Raw genomic sequence first — 10,563 nt, 5'->3', positions numbered from 1 at the left:
TGGGATCTCCATTGGCAGCAGATCCAGGAGGTGGGTCAGTGTGGCATCATGCAGAGCCATGAAGAGCCAAAACCCTGCCACAAGCCCCAGAAGCACAAACTTGATTGAGAGGCAAGTGGGTTTGGAGCACACATGCAAAACAACGGTGAAGGGACTGGTTGGGTAAGCTCCTGGGGCGGGCCCTGCCGCGGCCCCACGCCCACCACCGCACAGACGGCATCACCGACCCCACGCCAGGGCTCCCCAACAGCACCCAGGGGTGCACCCAGCCGGAGGATGCTGCAGGGCACCAGCCCTGTGGGGCCACCCAACAAGGTAAGTGTTTTGCGAGCGTGGCTGTCCCCAGTGTAGGTTGACATCATGCCAGGGGATGCGGATGCCATTGGGAAACTGATGGGGTCATCCATCAGCTGCGCACTCCTGGCCAGCTCTGACCAAGCAGCGTTTTTGACCCCTCCCCAGTGTCCTCATGTCTCGGTTTCCCTGCTGTGAAAGGGACAGTCTGGGCACATGTGCTGCTGTGCTGTTGGCCACTCCCTGTTGCTGGTGGCATCGGTGGCCACATGACCTGCTGATCGGGACCAGCACTCAGTGGGGCTTTGGGAACAACAGGCATTGGTGTACTGTGGAGGCTACGTTGTGCGGTCACCCCACAGAGGGAAGTGCCTTTGGGGTGCCTTTCCTGGTGTGTCCGTGCTAGGTTTATTCATCTCTGCATCTCTGAGTGTGGTTGCATCTCCTCAGTTTTGCTCCAAATACGGTTTTTGTAGCAAATTACTGTATTTTTTAATTTATTTTTTTATTTTAAGCATCCAGTCCAAAGCCTTTTGCAGAGCTGCAGCCCCAACTCCCTGCTTTGGGGGATGTAGGGATGTACTTGGAGGTATCCCCCCACCCCTTGGAGCCTGGTATACAGCCATGAGCAAGCAGCAACATGCATGGGGAGTGAACCTCCTGCTCGGGGTGGGGGGAACTATGATTCATGCGGGCTGGGAGTGCCTTGCTGAGCACTGCCAAGTGCTGTGCACCCGTGTGGGTGGCACAGAGCTGTGAATGGTCCCCTTAGGGCTGTAGACCCCAAAAAGGACTGGCTGCGACCCCTACTCCAAGCCCTATGAAACCTCCCAGATAAAGATGGGGAGGGCCTGGGGGTCATAGGTCCCCAGGCACAATGGGGTTGGCCACCACAATCAGGGACCTTACCACTGCAGGGAACAGATCCCTGCCCTTGGAACACTCCCCTGTCCCATAGCAAGCTGCTTCTGCTGACAACGGCACATTCCTCACCGCTCTTTCTCCCCCCTCCTACCAAAGGACAAAAGCCATCCTGAGCTGTCAGCACCCGGTGTTGCAAGCCTGACCCAGCTCACTGGCTGCCAAACCCCAAAACGCTTCTGCCAGGCGGGGCCAAAGCAGTGACGCTGAGTGCGAAAGCCACCAGGGGCACTGACATTCCCATTCACTCCTGCCCCAAGGCTGAGAACGTACACAACTTGTGTCAGGAGTGCATGGCTCCCTCCAAGAATTCAGGCAGGGGGAAAGCAGTGGAACAAAGCCGCTGGGGATTTTGGGAGCAGGCGTGTCCCACAAGCTGGGGTTGGTCGGGGTGGCTGGGCGGGTGGGGTGAGCCTAATTAGTACCTGTGCACAGCAGTGGCTGAGTCACCCCACATTCATTGCCTCTGTGCTCAGAGCCACCAGCCCAGCGGCATTCAGCTACCTCATGGTTTTATTTATTTATTTATTTATTTTTAATTTGTTGTTGGTTTTTTTTGTAATTCCCAACTGATTTGAAAAGCAAAGCAGGGAGGGATTGGCCACCATGCCCCAACAGTGGTGGTGGGCTCTTTTAGGGCTTTATCAGGGAGACAGCTAGGTGTCGGCTGGAGGTCCAGGGCTCGCCATGGGGCTGCCCAGGGCTCGCCATGGGGCTGCCCAGGGCTCTAGGGGTCAATGTGCAGTGTGCCTGGGGCTCCAGGGCCCTCCTAGGTGGCCACAGGGGGGTGTCTGGGGCTTTCCCAGGGTCTAGAGGTGGCCGGCAAGGCCATGTGGGGGTCTGGGGGAGGATGCTGGTTCCTGTGGCTCGCTAGGGGTCAATGTGGAGGCTGTGTGGGGCTCTGGGACTCTCTGAGGAGGCTGCCTGGGATCTAGGGCTGGCTGGTGGAGGGCTGGGGGTCAATGTGGAGGCTGCTCAGGGGTCTGGGTGTCGATGTGTAGGTTGAGCCTGGGGCAGGCTGGTGGGAGAGGCCACTCAGTGGTTCAGAGGTCAACTTGGAGGCCACACGGAGGGGCTTTTGCATCCTTGAGCCTCCTGGGGTCCATGGAGGAGCCTGCCCAGGCAGCCCATCCAGCGCTCTTCACTGTGGCTGCGGGCACGTCCACCTCCCCTGCTTGTGGGCATCCTGGGTGGGCTCTTTTGGCCTCGGGGCTCACGTTGCTCCCGTCTGTGCTCAGGTGGCCGCAGCACCGAGGCGTGGCGGCGGCGGGGCGGGCCGGGTGCCTCCCTGCAGCTCAGGGAAGGCCCCGCCGCCGTCACAGCCGCACACACCTGCACAGGGCGGCCGCGCTCGCCTCGGCCCCGCTCGCCGCTGCCATGCAGGAGACTAACGCCTTCTTGCTGTCGGCCCTGCAGCCCGAGGCCGGCGTCTGCTCGCTGGCTCTGCCCTCGGACCGCCAGCTGGATGGTCGCAGCCGAGAGGCGGCGGAGGCCCAGCGGCTGCGCAGCGCTCGAGTCCAGGAGCAGGTCCGCATCCGCATGATGCTGCGGGGGCAGGCGGCCGCCCCACGGCCCGAGGCCGCTGTGCTTGACCCGCTGGACGGCAGAGGTGGGAAACCGCGGGGCGGCTCTCTGTGGGCGGGGGGTTCCCCTTTTCCTTTGATCTCAGTGGGGGCTTCACGTCTCGGGGCAGCGTGGCTCCAGCCCGCATTTGTTGTCTCCACGCCTCGGTTTGCCCTGTGAGGGTACTGGGACCCCATGCCCTGCTTTGGGTGGCTCTCGGCGGCTCCTTCCCTGGGCTCTCAGCACTGTCTCGCCTTGTTGGCCGGGCTCCAAGTGCCTCCATTTAGCATCTGAGCTCACGGCCTCCGCCCTGCTGCTTCGCTCCATTGCGCCTCAGGCTGCGCCCCAGTGACAGGAGAGCCCCCCCCGGCACCCTGCACTTTGTTTGCCCCAAACTGGATGGCCCTATCCCTGCTCTGGCAGCACCCAGGTGATAGCCACCCGGTGGGACCAGACCATAACTAAGCCTTGCAGCAGAGCACGGCAGGCCCCCTGAGCCCCCATCCCAGCCAAGTAAGGCCAAGGGGAGCCGTGCTGAGGTGCCCTGTCCTCACCAAAGTAGCAATTAATGCTCTCACTGTCGGGAATCTTGAAAGGTGGAGAGGCCATGGGAGGCGTGCTGCCTCCTCTGCAGCCTCCTCCTGCACCCCATGGCTGGAAGCAGGCACTTCTCCAGCCCTCTGACTCTCAGCCCCCTAGCAACTCCCCCCAGGGCAGCAGGGTGGGAGGCAGTGTTGGTCACAGCTTGTTCAGACCAGTGTTCTGTCTCCCATCTCCATCCTGCAGGCGGTCCATATGGCACGACCATGTGTTCCTCCTTTAGCTCCCGCTCCCAGACCAATGGCTTGGACTCCAAAGGCTCGGTATGTCTGAACCAAGCACACATCTCTGTGCTAGCTGGGGATGGCTTAGACAGCTGGGTGTTGATAGACAGCTTAGTGTTGACCTACCTGAGGGCAGGAAGGCCCTAATTGGATCTGGAAAGGCTGGATCAATAGGCTAAGGCCAAAGTTCAGCAAGATCAAGTGCTGGGTCCTGCACTTCAGTGACAACAACCCCAGGCAGCACTACAGGCTTGGGGCAGGGTGGAAAGTTGTGTGGGAGAAAAGCATCTGGGATTTGGTTGACAGTGGCTGGATGTGAGCCAGCAATGTGCAGCAGGTGGCCAAGAAGGCCAATGGCACTCTAGTTTATATCAGTAATAGCGCAGCCAGTGGGAACAGGAGGTGATTCTTCCCTTGTACTCAGTTCTGGTGAGGTCACACCTTGAGTATATAACACATAGAGGCCCCTGGAGCATGTCAGAGAACGGCAGTGAATCTGGTGAGGGGTCTGGAGCACAGATCTTATGGGGGAGCTGGGATGGTTCACTCTGGAGAAGAGGATGCCTGAAAGGAAGTTGTGGCGAGGTGGGGATTGGTCTCTTCTCCTGGTTACAGGGATAGGGTGAGAGTTGATGGGCTCAAGTTGCACCAGGGGAGGTTCGGGTTAGATATTAGAAAAAATTCCTATGGAAGAGTGGTGAGGCACTGGCAAAGGCTGCCCCGGGGAGGCGGTGGAGTCACCATCCCTGGAGGTGTTCCAGAACTGTGGACACGTGGCACTAAGGGATGTGGTCAGTGGGCACGGTGGGGGTGGGTTGAGGTTGTATGTGGTCTTAGAGGTCTTCTATAACCTTAATGATTCTATGACTAGACAGCACCAAGGAGGCTTTTGGCTCTGTCCTTTCCTTTTCCTGTGGTGAGGATGGAGGAATGTCCATGTGGTCACCCTCCCTTAACCCCGTGCTTCCCCCTAGCTGTACCAATCCATGGCCAAAAAAGATTTTGACACGCTCAAGGGCAGCAGCTGGTCCTCGCGGTCGGCTGTGGACCTCACACCACACAAGCGGATGGCAACTATCAGCAACGGGGGGATGCCAAAGGGCCGGAGCTACGGTGTGGGCTATGCCATGTCGCAGGCTGCCAGCACCTCCCCACGGCCCAGCTCCTTCCATGAGCGCAACTACCGTGCCCGGCAGAGCTTTGACACGCTGTCGCTGCGCTCCCTGCGGCTGGCTGATGGGCCAGTGCCTCCCAGCACTGCAGATGATCGCTACAGTATCGTCTCGGAGCAGCTGGACCCCATGGGGCACCGGTCCCTCTACAAAAACCAAGGCAACGGTGGCTTCAGCCGCTCGTACACCTTCGAGAGGCAGATGAGCACTGGTTCCAATGCCAAGAGCTCCGACTGGTTGGATGGCAGAGAGGTGCCCCAGAGCCGCACCATTCGGGCGCCAGCCATGCGCACGCTCCAGCGCTTCCAGAGCAACAACCGCTCACGGCTCAGCACCAGCTCCTTTGGCAGCATCCAGCCATCCTCGCAGGCGGCCGTTGGGAGCTCCTACATGGGCATGGTGGAGCACAGCTCCCGTGCGCCCTCCGTGCGCAGCCTGGCTGAGTCCAGCCACCACCTCCAGGACCAGCGTGCCATGGATATGTACAATGGACACAGCACACTGCTCACCCAGCAGTCGGGAGGGTGAGTACCTACCAGCCTAGTCCCTGTTCTCATGAGTCACTTGGCTGATTTAGGGCCAAACTCCCTAGTTCTTGCTTGGCTGCAAGGGAAGGAGAAGTGAGGTGGTTGGCATTTGGCCTCAGTCACGGAGTGTGGTGTGAGTTCAGCTTTAAGTGTGTCCTGCATATGCTTTTAGGTCTAACATAAAAACATCCTGAGGTGTAGAGGTGGTAAGGTACTTGCTAAGTCAGAAGGAGTGCGATGGGGAGGGAGATGGGTTGACACATCTCCTCTGAAATGTGGGATGTGATGGGGAGCAGAGATGGAAGACCCTTGTGGCTGCCTTTTCTGGGCTCTCCCTCATCTGCCTGTGGCTTCCAGGTTTGACGACATTGACCTGCCCTCAGCGGTGAAATACCTTATAGCCAGTGACCCCAACCTACAAGTCCTGGGCGCTGCCTACCTCCAGCACAAATGCTACAGTGACAGTAATGCCAAGAAACAGGTGGGCACCAGAGGGGAAAGGTCTCATGAGCCTCTCCAGTATGGTGGGGCACACCTGGGAGGATGAAGGAGATGGAGGGAGCCTCAGACCTGTCTCTCCACCCAACCTGTTTCCCATTGTAGGCTCGCAGCCTCCAGGCCATGCCCAAGCTGGTGAAGCTCTTTAACAGCCCCAACCAGGAGGTGCAGCGCCATGCAACAGGTGCCATGCGCAACCTCATCTACGACAATGCTGAGAACAAGCTGGCGCTGGTGGAGGAGAACGGCATCTATGAGCTCATGAGGACACTGCGGGAGCCTGATGATGAGCTCCGCAAGAATGTTACAGGTCAGAGATGGTCACAGGGCTGGACTGGGGTCCTCCTCCCACTGAGGAGGCATCTGGTTCCCCTGGCCTGTGAGTAAGGCCAGGGTGATACTGCATGAGGACAGCTTTGTGTTGTCAACACGTACCTGGGTGGTGTCCCCTGCCGTGAGCTGCCTCATGGCTGTGAGTGGCCAGTATGAGTTGGGCCAGGGCAGACATGCTCTCTAGTTGTCCCCAGGACTGAGGACCCATTTCCTCCACGCAGGGATCCTATGGAATCTTTCCTCCAGTGACAACTTGAAGGATCGCTTGGCTCGAGACACACTGGAGCAGCTCACAGACCTGGTTCTGGTCCCCCTCTCTGGCCTGAGTGGCTCTGGTGTCATCCAGCAGAACCCCTCTGAGGCAGAGATCTTCTACAACTCCACAGGCTTTCTCAGGTACCTGCTCTAGACCAGCCTCAGTCCTACTGTGGATAAAGGTTTAGACAGGAGGAAACACCATCTGCGCTGCCAATGTAGGAAGCAAAGGTTGCCAGAGCTTGTTTTTGAGATCCCAATTCCTTGCAGTGCTTGTGCTTCAAGGCAAAGTGTTGTCAATCCCATGGGACAAGCATTAGTTGCCCGCAGTGCTGTAGTGGGGCACCAGGATGAGTGGCCATGATGCCACTTCTTGCCATGATGGACCCTTTTTCCCGTGCAGAAATTTGAGCTCTGCAAGCCAGCAGACCCGGCAGAAGATGCGTGAGTGCCATGGGCTGGTGGACGCTATGATCCACTACGTGAACAGCTCCCTAGAAGTAGGGAAGTCAGAAGACAAGGTGAGCCTCAAGATTTGCTCTGCTCAGAGGGCTTGGGGCTTCAGTGCCCTCAGATGGGGTGTTGCTCACTCCCTTGTGTCCCTTGAGACTCCCCTGGGGTCACCAGACATCCTTCACAAAGTGGGGAAAATGAATCTGAGTCTGTTCCAGCTTACTGGGCATAGTGGAGTACTGTCAGTGGTGGTGGATGTGACTCTGAACATGGAGCCCATGGGACTGTGCCCTGGAGGGTGTGCCAGCTCACCAGGACTGACTTCCACCCTTCATGTCCCATTTCTTTTCCCAGAGTGTGGAGAATGCTGTCTGTGTCCTGCGCAACCTCTCCTACCGCCTCTACGATGAAATGCCTCCCTCCTCCCTCCAGCGCCTGGAGGGCCACCGCAGGAATAATGGTGGAACCATGACAGGAGAGCTGGTGGGCTGCTTCAGCCCCCAGAGCAAGAAGGCTCGAGAGGTCAGCAGGCGGTGGTGGGGGACCATGGCATTTTTGTGCTGTGACAGCTGCATCGCTTGGGGTGTGGAAGCATGGGAAAACAGCTGGTGAAATGTGGTGATTGTGGGTGGAGGTGGACACCAGCCTTGCCTGCTGGGTGGGACACATAGGTGAACTCAGAGGGTGAATCAGGTGCTACTTGCATGTAGCAATGGGTGCAAACCCCCCCCCCCCCATGCTGAGTGATGTGACGCAGCTGGATTGACATGTCCTCTTGCTGTGGGCACCTCCAGCTTGGCAGGAAGTGGACAACATAGAGGGATTGTTCTCTCTGGGTCTAACGCTGCTCCCTTTGTCCCCGCAGCACTATCTGAATGCAGACATTGTCACTTTCACGGAAGTGTCCAAGGACCCCAAGGGCATGGAGTGGCTCTGGAACCCACAGATTGTGGGCATCTACAACCGGCTGCTGCAGCGCTGCGAGCTCAACAAGCACACCACTGAGGCAGCCTCGGGTGCCTTGCAGAACATCACTGCTGGGGACCGCAGGGTGAGGATACAGGAGGGGAGCATTCCCCGGGCTTGTACCATCTTGTTTGGCTGTCACTGCTGGTCACAGCCCCACCTGGGTGGAGGAACGTGGCCATCAGACTCCTCACCAGTCAGGTCACCCTGCCACACTGAACAAGAGGAGGAGGAGGATGGGGCAAACCTGGTGGGTGCCTCTACTGTGTGTTTTTGCCTCTGCAGTGGGCAGGTGTGCTGAGCAGGCTGGCCTTGGAGCAGGAACGCATCCTGAACCCTGTGCTGGACCGCGTCCGCACCGCTGACCACCACCAGCTGCGCTCCCTGACGGGGCTCATCCGCAACCTGTCCCGCCATGCGCGCAACAAGGATGAGATGTGTGAGTGCTGGGGAGGGCAGGGCTGGGAGGGCAGGACCAGGGTGGCACAGAGGAGCCCGCTGGACGCTTTCCGTCCTTTGATCCTCAGTTTGGCCTCTGCTTACCTTCAGGCATGTCTCAGCACCTTCCTGTGTCCATGCTCACAGCTAGACGCATGCTTGTGTGGTGTCCTGTCTGTCTCCAGTGACCAAACAGCCCTGGCATTCTCTACTCTGCCTCCAGCCCCACTGTCTTCCTTGGCTATGCATCTATTGCTTCAACTCATCTCGCACACTGCTCCTCTCCCAAATGCCACGGAGTCTTAGCAGAGAGCTTGAAGCAACCCCTGGTGCTGCCTCGTGGGTCCTTGGCTGCAGGGCTCCTTCCTAGGTCACCATGCATTCTATGGGGTCGGCCCCTTGACCTGATACATTGCCTTTGCCCTCCAGCTACCAAGGTAGTCAGCCACTTGATTGAGAAGCTGCCAGGGAGCGTCGGGGACAAGGCACCGCCTGCTGATGTTATTGTGAACATCATTGCGGTGCTCAACAACCTGGTGGTGGAGAGCCCCATGGCTGCTCGCGACATCGTCTACTTTGATGGCCTCAGGAAACTCTTCTATGTCAAGAAGAGGAGGGACAGGTGGGAGCTCGCTTGGCTATTTTTCCGTTCCACCCTTCACCACAGCCATCTGTTTTTCCATCTGGGTGCTTCTCACCACTCCTAGTAGAAGCACTTTGCCAACAGCCCTCGGACTTTATGGGGTGTTATCCTTGGGCTGGTGGGTACCATTCCATGCCCTGTGTTACCCAAAACATGATGATATTTTCTCTCTCTGCTCCAGCTCAGACAATGAGAAATCCTCCAGGGCAGCAGCCAGCCTCCTGGGCAACATGTGGCAATACACCAAGCTCCACCGGGACTTCAAGGTGGTATGTACCTCCCTCTGGTGTGGGAGCGTGAGGAATAGCCCAAGGGAGTCATGGCTGGGGGCTTCATCTCGGAAATGTGCGCCACCCAAATGCTTCAGGGCATATGACTTGCCCTGACTCCACACCTTCACTTCATGTAGAGGTGGGAATGTCCCCAGAGCATCATCCTTCTGGTGCCAGGTGCCTAAAGGGATGGGAACACCTATGTGCCCAGGGTGGGCACAGCATGCCAGAGAAGAGTATGTTTGCATTCCCAGTCCCTACCTCCTGGCAAGGTGTGGCCACAGGTGTCCTTGAGCAGGGGTAGTGATGACAGCACCAGGGGTCCCCCCACTGGGTGACAGGTGGCCTTTTTTCTTGCAGAAGGGGTACCGGAAGGAGGATTTCCTCAGCCTGTAAGAACAGTTCCAGGGAGAAGGGACTGCACAGCCCTCAGTCTCCCCTCCAGGACGTGCCTTGCTGCCTCCTGTGGCCCCGGAGGAGCCGCTCACCTCAGGACTCCTGCTCTGTAGCATAGTTCCCACTGTTCCTCATGTCCCTTGTGCCTACCCCATGCTGCTGGGAACCCTATCTCTAGGCTGGTGATGCAGGAGCTGAAAATATCCCCCCCAAACCATTTTTGCACCACTTCAAGCTTGGTAGAAAGGCAGGAAGCTCTGGGGATGCTTTTGGGGGTGTCCCTATCCCAGCTGCCCCTACTAATGAAGGGGTGAGCTCCCAGAATCTCATTGTGCTGGGCTGTGCCCTGCATGGGGATGGGACTTGGTAGAGCACAGGGGGTATCCGTGATGGCCACTGGTGTCTCCCCTAAGTTTTAAGGGGCTGCACCTTTGCCTGCAAGGAGCCAGAAGCAGCATCAGTGCCCACTTTGCAGCAGGGACCCCATAGCTGCCCTGTTAAGGACCTGGGGCTATTCAGGACCAGTGCTGCATAAGCAAGATCTGGGCAGGGCCAACTAGCTTATGTTTGCTGGGTGGCGTCTCCCCGCGGGGTGGGGAGATGCCCTCGGTGCCCAGTGCAGGTGGGGCCAGCGTGAGTTCAAAGCTCACTCAGCAGAGGCGGAGGGTTGGGGTGTGCAGGAGGCTGTGGGTCGCTTGGGTCTGCCAGTGGGGTTTGGGACTGGGGAGGGAGACCCTGTGCTTGGGTGTGCCCCATCTGGGAAATGGGGTAGAGTAGGTATGACAGGGGGGTGAGGGGGTGGGGGGAAGAGTGAGCAGTGTGGCAACAAGGGACCTCCCCCCTACTGGATGTGATATGTTGGGACCCGTTGGGGATGGGGCAGTGCATTTGTCCCACCAGCTCTCCACATAGAGGCTGTGCACTGTGTATCCCCCCAAATAAAGACCTTGAATAATATCCCTGTGCTTGAACCAGCACCTGTGGACGCTGTCTCACCACTCATTGTGC

General features: G+C 58.2%; 1 protein-coding gene across 1 annotated transcript; it reads left to right on the top strand.

Moving 5' to 3' along the window:
- Nucleotides 1–2,592: 2,592 nt before the first annotated feature.
- PKP3 (plakophilin 3) lies at nucleotides 2,593–10,526 on the top strand. Its single transcript, XM_042837299.1, has 13 exons — nucleotides 2,593–2,824; nucleotides 3,565–3,641; nucleotides 4,577–5,298; nucleotides 5,659–5,782; nucleotides 5,905–6,109; nucleotides 6,354–6,528; nucleotides 6,791–6,908; nucleotides 7,195–7,362; nucleotides 7,706–7,891; nucleotides 8,092–8,245; nucleotides 8,674–8,866; nucleotides 9,069–9,156; nucleotides 9,520–10,526. Exons 1-13 carry the CDS (start codon nucleotides 2,593–2,595, stop codon nucleotides 9,553–9,555), a joined length of 2,478 nt encoding a protein of 825 aa, XP_042693233.1. The 3' UTR covers nucleotides 9,556–10,526.
- The last annotated feature ends 37 nt before the right edge of the window (nucleotides 10,527–10,563 follow it).

Source organism: Centrocercus urophasianus, unplaced genomic scaffold, assembly GCF_019232065.1.
Source record: "Centrocercus urophasianus isolate 14NV4802_14NV808 unplaced genomic scaffold, USGS_Curo_1.0 seq_7, whole genome shotgun sequence".
In the NCBI taxonomy this organism is placed as follows: Eukaryota; Metazoa; Chordata; class Aves; order Galliformes; family Phasianidae; genus Centrocercus; species Centrocercus urophasianus.
The sequence above is the reverse complement of the archived record's forward strand: the minus strand, read 5'-3'. Positions and strand labels throughout refer to the sequence as shown.